General features: G+C 52.5%; 2 protein-coding genes across 4 annotated transcripts; one reads left to right on the plus strand and one right to left on the minus strand.

Moving 5' to 3' along the window:
* Positions 1-102: 102 nt before the first annotated feature.
* LOC130251775 (two pore channel protein 2-like) lies at positions 103-11,399 on the minus strand. 3 transcript variants are annotated; one of them, XR_008840237.1, is made up of 20 exons: positions 11,280-11,399; positions 11,106-11,188; positions 10,435-10,549; positions 9,270-9,398; positions 8,952-9,068; positions 8,165-8,283; positions 7,955-8,056; positions 7,216-7,342; positions 6,162-6,363; positions 5,454-5,598; positions 3,970-4,155; positions 3,659-3,723; positions 3,270-3,357; positions 3,034-3,103; positions 2,274-2,493; positions 1,990-2,080; positions 1,641-1,754; positions 1,163-1,281; positions 855-1,010; positions 495-581 (listed from the first exon to the last, which is right to left on the minus strand). XR_008840237.1 is itself a non-coding variant. In XM_056488644.1 (19 exons), exons 1-19 carry the CDS (start codon positions 11,298-11,300, stop codon positions 436-438), a joined length of 2,259 nt encoding a protein of 752 aa, XP_056344619.1. In that variant the 5' UTR covers positions 11,301-11,399; the 3' UTR covers positions 103-435. The 3 variants fall into 3 exon arrangements, 1 of the variants encoding a protein (XP_056344619.1); XR_008840236.1 differs by having other exon boundaries at positions 827-1,010; XM_056488644.1 differs by lacking the exon at positions 855-1,010 and having other exon boundaries at positions 103-581.
* Positions 8,189-11,594, plus strand: MTLN (mitoregulin). The gene is made up of 2 exons (XM_056486987.1): positions 8,189-8,232; positions 11,072-11,594. The coding sequence occupies exons 1-2, from the start codon at positions 8,189-8,191 to the stop codon at positions 11,592-11,594; spliced, it is 567 nt and encodes a 188-aa protein (XP_056342962.1).
* Positions 11,595-11,710: the final 116 nt, after the last annotated feature.

Here is an 11,710-nt window from a genome sequence, read left to right on the forward strand (position 1 = left end):
GTTTCACATTTACAACACCCCCATCCTCATTTCCAAGCCCTCCACGTTATCACGGAGCAGCCACAACCCTCCCCCCGTCATTAACCCGGAGGTAACTCCATCGTTTTTCCAAACTGCTGAATTTATTGTGCTGAAGAGCTGCTCCATTCAGCGCGCACCGGTCCAGAGCTGAGTACAAAAGTGCTGCGATACAATTCCAGTTACAAGAAGGAGTTACTCCATAACACACCGCCCACGGCACCGTCCCTCTCCGGGCACAGCCGGATACTCCGATTCCCCCCCGCATTCCAGACGTTTATACCACACTTTACATGAAATAAAGCTCCTTTACAGGACAAAGCTCTTTGTTCCCACTGTGCAGCCCGTGCCCCAGGGGTGGGAGCAGCCAGGGAACACCTGGACAGCCGGGAATCACTCCATTCCCTGATCCCCCCATCACGCCACGCTCTCAGAACTCCGGTTCCTGGGAACGGCCGAGGAGGGTGACAAGTTTAGGATCTCTTCAAAGGAAGGGCCTTCCTCCTCCAGGGGTATCTCTGCCTCAAACATGCGCTGCAGCAGAGCATCCACTGTCCTGTATCCTGGAAGGACAAAAAAAAACCAACAAAAAACCACCCTCTAAGCACCAGATGTGCTCCTCTGGATACCTTAAAGGCTTTTAAAACAGGCAAGAAAATCCCCCAAACTACACTCCCTGCTGTTCCACCCCATCTGCCTTCCATTCTCAAAGATAAGGCCATTATTTGGGATTTTAAGCCCTTCTATTCCCACACAATGGAAACCTGAGGTACAGCAAGAAAGCCAGGAGAAGGAGGGAAATAGTCACCAGCCAGAGGAAAGGAGGGTATGGTCACCCCGGGATCCAAGGCAGCAGGAATGCAAAGCCCATGGAGGAAGGAGAAAGGAAAACAGGAGTCTTGGCACAGCAGGACCTCAGCCACCAGGGCAATGTCTCCAGAGGGAGGTCAGTGAAGACAAGGAACACAGAAGAGGTGGGAGAGGAGAAGATGCTACAGAAGTAAAAACAAACAACAAACATCAAATGTCCACAGCTGTCCCAAAGTTTCCAGGTGGATTTCAGCTGCTAGTATAGGCCCAGGGGAGCAGCAGGGCTGGGGATCTTCCCCAGGAAGAGCTGGGAACCCTGGAGGGTCACACTTACGTTTGGAGGCAATTTTGAACACCAGCCCTTTGCTCTGTGGCTTCGTTCCGCCTTCCCCCTCGAGCTCGTGCTCTGCACTCTCCATGTTGTCAAGGAGCTGCTCCTGCTGGAGCTCATCCCTGCACAGCAAGGGCCAGGAATTACCCTGGGGAGGGGGCACATCCCACCCTGGGGCAGCACAAGCACCAGCCACGGGGGTATTTTCCAGCATCTTTCCTGTCCTCTGGGCTGGAATTCCCAGGAAAAGCCATGGGAGGCAGCAAAGCCAACACCAGTGGCTTTCTACTGGCACCTAAACCAGCAGAGGAGCCAGAACTCTGTGACAGGAAAGAGGAGTCTCCATTTTCCAGGAAGAAGAGCCAGAATTTTGTGACAAGGAAGGGGAATGTCAGCTCACACCTCAACACAGAGAGTGGTTTTCCCTCATCAGTGGTGCCAAACTGGCCACATCCAGCAAGGGTACATTTGGGGGGCTTACTCTTGAACTCCCATTCCCAGCTCCTGGATTTTCTGCTCAATGGCAGTCTCCACTTCACTCTTCTCCAGGGAGTACTCCACAAAGAAAGCTTCCAAGATGAATGACACAAAGATACTGAAAGAAAGGATGAGCAGGATTGAGGCAGCATTTCCTCACTGGCATTGACTGTCAGTATTCCCAGGCTCACTTCCCAGTGCTCCATATCTTCCAGCATCCAGTGGGGACAAGGATGCAGCAGATCCCTCAAACACATCCCACCTGTCTCCCACCAGCAGTGCCCTGGCAGGGGCAGATCCCCCTTTCCATCTAAAGCAGAGGAAATCATCCCAAAAAAAAAAAAAAAACCTACTTGACAATGATGATCACCATCACAATGTGGAAGGCAATGAAGAAGAGCTTGGCAGGCTGAACTGTCACGTTGGCAAATCCATTGGCAAAGAGTGGAGTGGGAGTTAAGGGAAAAGAGGGAAAGAGGAGCTGAGGGAGGAACCAGGATCCCAGCAAAACCCTCTGAGGGACCATCTCTGCTGTCTGTCCCCATGCAGAGCACGGATCTGAGCACAACCCAACCTCCACAAGGACCATCCAGCCCAATTCCCAAGGATCCAGCTGGGATATGTCCACAAAGGATATCGTGCCACTGGTTGACCACGGTGAGCTCCATGAGGACAATGAAGGACGAGGCAAAGTCATTGAAGTTGTTCTTGCAGTACCTCCCACGGGCAAACAGGGAATCCTTGAGAGCCGGATTCCCACATTCCAGGGCGTGAGGAGCATTGGAGTTGGCTGGGAAGTACTGGATTTTCCCGTGGAATAGCTCCATGCCAATGATAGCAAACACACAATACACAACCTGGCAAGAGAAAGCCCATCACCTGCTTCTCCAGCAAGCTGCAAGCCCCAGGGCAAGCTCAGCATCCCAGCAGCTTTTCCAGTTTCCACGGGCACAGCAAGGGGCTGGGGAGCAGCACAGACTCCAAGCCACCCAACAGCAATCACCAAGCAGGAATAATTAGCCAAGAACTACAAATACATAGACAGGAAATATTCCCAAATCATAACAGAGGCTCATTTCAGGAAATCACTTGAAACTCAGGTTTCTCATTCAGCCTCTTGCCCAAACCATGATTTGATTCCTTATGATGCAAAGCCCAGGCTGCCAGAACACCCCATGGATGCAAGGAGGATATCCTGATCCAGGAAAAGGCAGGAATGCAGCCCCTCTGCACCCTTTGCTTGCACAATGGCCACGATTCACACGGACACTTACAGTTCCAAGGGCCTGCCATCCAAGGAATTGCACTTATCCCCTTGGAAACAGCACGAGTGTGAGATTTAAGACATGTTCCCATGAAACTGGAGTGCTCTGAGCCAGGACACCAGGATTTCTTACCAGAGTGAGCCCACCAAAAGTCAGCATGGTCGGGACGATGTTTATCAGGGTGTTCATGATGACCTGGAACCTACAGAGAGCCACCCTGGTTACTGTCACAGCCCCAAAAAAGCCTCCAGAGAGGCTGCAGCCATTGGCTCAGCCCAGGCAGGCTGGGACAAGGCCTTGGGATGCTTTCTGGCTGGTCACACAGCCCCAAACCCAAAAGCCATCTCCCATCCCACTTCCCTCCTCACCTCTGAATGCTGTCAACAATCCGGATCAGCCTGAGGACTCTCAGGATGAACACAATGTCCAGGATCTGCTGACTGTTGTACTTCATGGCTGAAAATAAAAAAAAAAAAAAAAGAACAAAGATGTTTTTATCATGAAAATAAAGCTGGAGGGAAGTGTTCAGATAAAATTCTTTCATTTGTTATTATTGTGTCCTTGTTAAACACTAGAACAGGGAGCTAAAAAAAATAAATAAAAAAGAAAAAAAGAAAAAAAGGAGGAAGACTGGGTTAGTTCTTAGAAACCCTCCAGAAATTCCTTGTCTGGTCACAAAGCCTCTGAAGGTGCTGGGAAAAGGCTGGGGAGGACACCAAGATTCCCAAGGCATGCAGGCTGCTCAAGCTACACTTACTGGACTTGAGGGTGGCATTGAGAATCGTTGCAGTCAGGGCAGCAAAGATGATGAGAGTATCAAACCTGGCACGAGGGAAGGCACTGCTGTTAGATTTTGGGGGACAGGAGTGGGGTTTAAACAAGGAGTGACCCCTGCTCCTCACACCAGGGCCAGACAGCCCTGGGTCAGCTCAGACTGTGGGAACATGGGACAGTTTTGTCACAACATCCTCTTAAAGACATCCTGGCACAGGAGTTTGGAGCCCTTCAGTGCTTGAGGAGCTGAGCACAGCACTCACCACACTCCACACAAACTTCCAGCCCACTCACCAGTTCCAGAACTGAGTTTTGCCAAAGAACTCCCTGGGTTCATAAGTGTAGACCTTCAGGAGGATCTCTATGATGTACAGAGCCAGGAACACCCACTCTGCATAGGAAATGTAGGGGCTCTCCTCATCCAGAGCAATGAAGATGGCATTTATCAGGATGATGGCATCATAAGTCCAAACAAAAGCCCTGCAAGAACCAAAAGAGATCAGTCTGCAGCTCCCAAGGTCAAAGACACACAGTTATTTGAGAGGGGAGGCATAGAGCCTAAATTCTTTACCCATCAGTTCTCCCCAAACCTGAGAGTTTGGAGGAGTCACTGAAGAGTTTAGTTTTGCTCTTGAGGTCCAACACAGAATTTGGTTAACAGGTCCAGGGAAGTGATTTTTCCCCACCTACTCAGCACTGGTGAGGCCACACTTGGAGGTGCTGAGGGAGCTCAGCTGGGCTCCCCAGTACAAGAAAGGCCTGAACACACAGAGCTGGTGCACTAAGGGGTCACAAACCTGACAGAAGGACAGCATAGTGGAATGTGGTGTGCTGGGAGAGCTGGGGTAGTCCAGCCTGGCAGGGAAAGGGTCAGGAGCAGCTCCTGTGCATAAATACCTGATGGGAAGGTGCAGGCTCTTCTCAGTGATATCCAGTGGAAGCACAAGAGGCAAAGGGCACAAGTTGAAATACAGGAACTTCCACTTAAACAAAGAAGTTGCTTGGGTTGTTTTTCTGTTTTGTTTTTTTTGTTTTTTTTTTTTAACTAGGGGTGATCAAGCACTGGAAGGGGCTGCAGAGAGGTTATGGAGCCCCCATCCTTTGGGATACTCTAGACCCAGCTAGGATAGCCCTGAGCACCCTACTGTGGGTGACCTTGCTTGAAGCAGGGGAATTCCAACCCTAGATGTTCCCTGGAACTGTGGTGATTTGTAAAGTCTTTATCTCCATAGACTAAAATCTCCTCTTTCAAGTAAATTAGTGAAAGACTATTTTAGAAATTGTAAGCTAAATAGCTTTATATATTTTCAGTGTGGAATAAAAAAAAAAAAAAGTGTGGAGGGGAAAGAAAAGTAGTCTAAAGTTTTATTTTTCCTTATAGTTTCTAGTAATAAAGTTTCCCTTTGCACCATTTAAAGTTGAGCCTGTTTTTGCCTTAATCCTAATCCTGTCTCACGGCAGGAAAATTTCAAATTAGAAAACCAAATCCACTACAGGAACATCTGCTACCTGGGGATTCTGGGAAGGTTTGGAGGTGAAAAGAGCTCTAGAGAACTCCCAGAGCTGATGAGGCAGCAGGACACAGCTCTGCAGCAGAAACTGCTGAGGCAGGAGCAGATCTAACGGGGCAAGGCACAAAGCACAGCCTGACGCAAAGCCCAGCTCGGGCAGCGAGCTGGCTGCTCCACAGTGACACAGGCAGGCCAGGAGCAGTGGCAGAGCCCCCGAGGGTGGCCTGGCCACGGGCAGCACTCCCAGGTGGGCCCTGGCAGACTCACCTGTGCCTCACAGCCCTGCGCAGGAGCCGGCTGGGCGCGGAGCCGTACAGCGCCGGCGCCCAGCGCGCCAGGGGGTGCCTGCGGATCCTCAGCGTCACCACCTGGATGTTGAGCAGGTCTGCCAGCTGCACGAAGGACTTCTTGTCTGCAGCAGGGTGCCACGGGTCAGATCTCATGGCAAACGGGCAGTGTAAATAAACAATGCCAACCCCAGCCTGCGGGAGCGGCAGCGATCTGCACTCCGTATCTGCTCCCAGCAAAGCCAGTCCTCAGTGGTATCCACCACAGGCTGGACTTGGAACTCAGGCAGCTTCTCTACCCCACTCCAACCACCACCACAGAATGATCCATCTCTCCTGATATTCCTGCTCCAGAGGACCGTGTGGGGAGCCACGTGGCATCTGATAGCAAGGGAGGCTTTCCACATCCTCTGCTCAGAACAGGTCCCACATGCCATGGAGAGCTTGGCCTGATGCTAAATGGCCACAAAGGGCCACTCACAATTTTTCAGGACTCCAGGAATCTGGAGGGAAACAGGAAGAGGGGCCTGGACCCCCCATTCCTGGAAGTGGCACTCAGTGCTCTGGGCTGGATTCTATCCTGGAGGTCTTTTCCAACCTCACTGACTCTGTGGTTCTCTGGAGCCATCACAGAGCCAAAATCCCAACTCCAAACCCCTGAAGGACCGGGCTCCTCCCCAGTGCTCACCTACGAACCCTTTCTGCTCGTCGTCCGAGATGCGGAGCAGCAGCTCCCGGTGGGAATTGCTGGTGTCAGGAGCCACCAGCTTGACCAGCTGCTTCCAGCGAGCCTCCCTCACCACAAACTGCTCTCCCTCCTCCTCCTTCAGCAGGTTGAAGGCCTCCACCATCTTGCGGCGCTTCATGTAGGCGAGTTTGCGGATCTCGTTCTGGAGAGAGCGCCGGGAGTCAGGCGGCTCCAGCTGCCCTTCCCCCTTTTCTAACAAATAAACTCATTTCCACAGCACAGACACGCAAGGAGAGACCCAGGGAGTGACACTGGACACCAAGCACAGCACAGTTAGTGTGGGGGGGAGTGAGGAATGGTGGTTGACAGGCAGATGTGGGTTCTCCACACAGGACTCTCAGATTGCTGGGACAACACTGAAAAACCGGAAGGAAAGACAAAGGGTAGTGTCAGACAGGAAGGAGGTGACAAAAATCACGGGATCTGCACGGCCACAGAAGCAAAGAGGATGTGTCCACACATGCTTCCCATCCACAAGTGGATCCTGAGAGAGCAGGAGTGGGGATCCCCTTCTGCACATGACTGTGAGCTTCCTGGGAAAGATCCAACCCCTTCATTGGAACACCCAGGAATTCCCAGCTCTCTCCTCCTTTGATCACAGGTCTCAAACTGCCCCTACTCAGCTTGAGTAGAACAAAAATTCTGATTTACTCAGACCTCCCATTTCCAGTTCCCTTACTCTAAGAGCACATGCAAAGATGCTGTGCAAAAACAGTTCCCTGCACAGTGACAGCATTCCTGAGCTAGGACTAAGCCTCCAAGATATTGCAGAATGTGCTCCTTAGCTGTTGCAAACACCACAGAATATTTAATTCAGAGCCAACAGCAGGACCCCCAATAACCCCATGATATGAGAAGTGGGTCTGTGCTTGTTGCTGCAGAGCACCAAATACAAGAAGCTGTTCCCCCTCCTCAAAGCTTTCCAAGGGAAAGCCAGAGGTTGCTGACAGACAACAGCAGGAATCCACTGGTCACAAGCCCCTCCAGGCACTACCTTCAGGTGTTTTTTGTAGTTGTTGTAGACCACAGCCAGGAAGAGAGACATGAAGATGTAAGTGTTGATGATGACGAAGGCGATGAAGAACAGGGCGTACCAGGAGCTGAAGTCAAATGCTGGCATCCTACAGAAGGGGAGAGGGATTGCTGCTTGCCAGACTGACACACAGGGAAAGTGAGCCCATGAGAAAACAAACTCCCTCAGGGATTTCCAAGGGCCTGCCAGACCAAACTTGTCAGATAAATGCTAAAAACTGCATTTGTTCAGCTAGAGAACACTCTTCTTCTGCTGGGTTTTCACCCTGCTTTGTCAGGCCCTGACTGAAGGGGAGCAGGAGACAGCACAGAGATGAAATCTCTGCCAGTGTAGCCAAATTTAAGAGCAGACATGAGGCAATGCCTCAGCCACATGCTATTTTTTGGCCTCAGACCCTTGCTGCACTCAGATCTGCTTTTCCATTTGCTCTAGGTTGAGCAGGATTTTATTTCTCAGTTTAAATTCCCAGAGTCCCTGTACCATCCCATCTGTGCTCAAGATATTTCCAGCACACAGCTGACCAAGCCATTCCTCCCTGTCCTACTCTTGCCAGCACTTTCCCAGCACAAACTGCAATGGGAACCCAGAAAAGAGAGGATGAAAAGCCCAACACCCACAGAATTTTAACTCTGCTGAGCAAGTTAGAGGCTGCACAGAGAGCCCTGAGAACACTATGAGAGAAAGGTCTGATCATCTGTACATGACATCTGGGCTGTTTGCTGTTGTCACCAGCACGTAGAGGTCAAACACAATCTCCAGGTAGTTCCTGAAGTAGGGCAAGCCTTCTGCTGTCTGCAGATTCCTAGGAGGAAGGGGACAGCCTGGAGTTAGCACTGGGATCACAACAACGGGAGCTTGCATTGCCTAGGAACTGTTTGGAGTGTCCCAGGAGCAAAGGAAGTACCCACACCTCTCTCCAAACAGCTTCAAGGCCATGAGGGAGAACATGAGGAGGCTGAACATGAAGAGCAGGAAGACGTAGGTGATCTCTGGCAGCGTGTTGCGGATGCTGCGGAACGCCCTCCGGATCTGCCAGCGACAAGGGGAGGGTCAGAGGAGCCTGGCACCCCCTTGTTCCCCTCACCACCCCATCTGCACCAAACCCCTCAATGGGCTGCAAGAGGCCTTTCCTCCCTGCTCTCCAGGGGGATCCTACAAGGAAAGGCCCCAGCTACACAGTGAACTCAGAAGGGCCCCAGGGCACTGCTGAGATGCTCTTGCTGCAGGGAACCAGTCAGGGACACAAATCCATCACTCCAGGCCACAAAACACACGCTCTGAGCACAAATGTTGAGCTGCTCCCTCCCTTCACAGCACAGTTTATTCATTTGTTAGTCAGGAGCAGACCAGTCTTGGGCAGCAGGACAAAGATCTCTCTGTGCTGAGAGGAATCAGAGTCCAAATCTGGACGACAGGTTTGAGAACACCATGACACTTGTTTACCCAGGAGACTTCCAGAAATCAGTAACCTGGCCCCTGACTCAGGGAGAAACAGTGGGCTTTTCCTGTGGTACTGTGTGAATCCACCCTGCTGCCCACCTCAAATTATTGCTTCAGCCACTTCCGAAACAAAACCTCCTCTCACAGGGCCCTAAATTCTGCCATAAAACCTTTCTGCTAAATCCCCTGGATTGTGGAAAGCAGCAGGCTGTGTGAAAAACCAGGACCCTGCACATCCCAGCAGACTTTTTCCTTACCTGGCGACTCTCTGCAAAGTTGATGAGGAAGACTGGCCTCACAATCCTTGACCATCGGATGCTCCTCACACCATACAGCCTGAGGACCCCATACACAGCCAGGTCTGTCAGGGATAACTGCAGGAGAAAGAAGGAAAGCTCCCAGAATTAATGCTGGGGTGTGTCTAGACAGCAAACAGTGTTCACTGATACAGGAGAGGGGCACACACAACAGGTTTGTGAGAGCTGGTTTCACCATGGCTCATGGATGCCAGGTCTGGCATCCCAGGGGAACAACATGAGGGGAAAAATAAACCACCTCCCCTGGGCCCAGCTCACCAGGATTGCCACCATGATGCAGATGTTCTTGGTGTCCTTCCAGAACACATTGTGCAGGGTGACTTTGGCAAAGTGTGTCAGCCGGCCGAGGAACACCAGGAGGCACAACACCTCCAGCACTGACGTGGCCTGCAGAGAGAGCAGGGCTCAGCCAGCACAACCAGGAGCAGCAATGTTCCTTTTTGCACCATAAAAAACAGGCAGAGCAATATTTGCAGGCTTCCTTTTGTGGAATTCCCTGCCACAGAGCCAGCAAGTCTGTGTTTGCTTAGGATTCAAGGAGCACATCTTTCACAATCACACTGGTGCAGGACAAATGAAGGCTGCAGAAAAGTCTGGCCTGAAGTAAAACTTGGCTCCTGCTTTCACACAAGGACTGGACCCGAGTCCCAAAGAAGGCTGGAATTGGTCTCTGAGATGGAGAACAGCAACACGACTTTGTCCACAATCCCATGGGCCATTGCTGGTGGCCACAATGGCTCCTACAGTCCCTGGCCATCTCCTGTGCCTTTTTTGTCCCCATTTCAAACAGATCACAGAACTTTAAAATCACAGAATCATTTGGGTTGAAGAGGACCTTAAAGATGATCCAAATCCACCCTCTGCCATGGGCAGGGACACCTTTCACTACCCCAGGTTGCTCCAAGCCCTGTCCTGGCCTGGAACACTTCCAGGGATGGGGCAGCCACAGCTTCTCTGGGCATCCTGTGTCAGGGCTTCATCACCCTCATAGGGGATAATTTCTTTCCAATATCCCATCTAATCTTGCCCTTTAGCAGTGGGAAGCCATTCCCCTTGTCCTGGCACTCCAGGCTCTTGGAAACAGTCTTTCTCCATCTTTCTTGGTGGCCATTTCAAGTACTGAAAGAGCCAATTAGGTGACTCTGAAGCTTCTCCAGGCTGAACTATATCCCAATTCTCCCAGCTGTTCCATCCCTCTGATCAACTTGGTGGCCTCCTTTGGACTCACTCCAGCTTTCCACATCCTTCCTGTGCTGGGGACCCAGAGCTGGACTCCAGGTGGGGTCTCACCAGAGCAGAGGATCAAAGACCCACAAAAACATCCCATTCCACTGTCTCCTGGCACCTCTGACAATCACTTGGAAGCAAGCAGCCCTTGCTGGCTCCAGCAGCTGCACGTGCTGCTCCTACACCACAAACTCACCAGGAAGGGGAGGGGATACACAGCAGGTTCCTCAAACAGGGCAAGGGACAGGTTGAGGAAGATGAAGAAGTAGGTGGCTGTTCGCATCATCCAGTGGTTATAGAGGCGATAGAGCCTGGGGGAAAAAGGCACAGGCACCATAAATAAAGGCTACAGGGCACACCTCCAAATGTGTCCTGGAGGAACAGCACTTGCTGTCCCAAACAAGTATTTTTGCCAGCAAGGAATTCAGCAGCTTGTTTCCAGATCAGCCTCAGAGCTGATGGATACCATGCTGTCTGTCAGAGCAGGGTTAAATAACAGAATATTTATTGCATAATGTATTTATTATAGCAAACAAGAAATATTTAACTGTTCTGCCACTCCAACACCTTCCACACAGCTGAGGGCTGACCTAGCCTCCCAAACCCTTCATTTCCACAGAAGCTTGGAAGACTCTGTTAGTTTTATTTTCTCCCCTCCAGCAAGCCACAACTTTTTAATGTCATTACCCATCATCGACACACAGATGTGCTGAGCCTTGTTTTAAACGTCTCAGCTTAACTCCAGTTTTCGGCACCCCACCCATCCACCCTTCTGGAGTGCTAACACCGCAGATTTTTTCTGGCTGTTGCTGGAGGTGGCTGGCTCTCCACAGGTGTGTCGGGAGCGAGGGGCGCATCCCTCCTTACCTGACCGCCTCGGGAGAGGTCTTAAAAGGAATATTCCTGTTGTACTGCGCATCGGAGACAAACGCCGCTGCCAGCAGGAGATCCTGGGGGAACACAAGACAGGGCGTGAGGAACTGGGGGGAGCTCAGCGGAGCAGAGGAGAAAGGGGAGAAGCGCCCGGGGGCGAGGCGGTACCTGCGCCGCCGCCTCGGCCATGGCGCGGGAGGACGCGGCGCCTCCCCGGCCCCGCCGCCTTTAACGGGGCCGGTCCCGCCCCCGCGGCAGCGGAAGCGGGAGGCGGCGCCGGGCTCGGGGCTCGGCGGCGGGGCCGGGATGGTGCTGGAGGCGCTGCGGCCGCGGCTGGTGCGCTGGGCGCTGCTGGCCGCCTTCGCCGCCGGCGTGGTGGTGGGCTGGCAGGCGGGCCGGGCGCGCCGCCGCTTCCTGCGCTGGCGCCAGCGCTACCTCCAGCGCCGCCTCGCCGCCGCGCAGGAGAAGCTGGAGGCGGCCTGAGCTCGGCCCGGCTGCCCCCGGAGCTGGCGGCGGGAGCCGGGTGCCTCCTCCGGCCTGAGCCGCTGGAAACGGGTGGAGCGCTGCTGGGGAAGGACGGCGGCCCTGGGATAGCAGTG

The sequence above is a fragment of the Oenanthe melanoleuca genome, chromosome 3 (assembly GCF_029582105.1).
Source record: "Oenanthe melanoleuca isolate GR-GAL-2019-014 chromosome 3, OMel1.0, whole genome shotgun sequence".
Classification (NCBI taxonomy): Eukaryota; Metazoa; Chordata; class Aves; order Passeriformes; family Muscicapidae; genus Oenanthe; species Oenanthe melanoleuca.

Bases quoted from the DNA above. Each gene is read 5' to 3' on its own strand.
- LOC130251775 (XM_056488644.1), bottom strand. From the start codon at position 11,300: ATGGCCGAGGCGGCGGCGCAG. The intron at 9,399-10,434 runs GTGAGTTTGTGG...CTCTCTCTGCAG, and splicing joins TGTATCCCCTCCCCTTCCTG to GCCACGTCAGTGCTGGAGGT. The intron at 5,599-6,161 runs GTGAGCACTGGG...ACCCTGCTGCAG, and splicing joins CGAGCAGAAAGGGTTCGTAG to ACAAGAAGTCCTTCGTGCAG.
- MTLN (XM_056486987.1), top strand. From the start codon at position 8,189: ATGAGGGAGAACATGAGGAGGCTGAACATGAAGAGCAGGAAGAC. The intron at 8,233-11,071 runs GTAGGTGATCTC...GGCTCTCCACAG, and splicing joins AACATGAAGAGCAGGAAGAC to GTGTGTCGGGAGCGAGGGGC.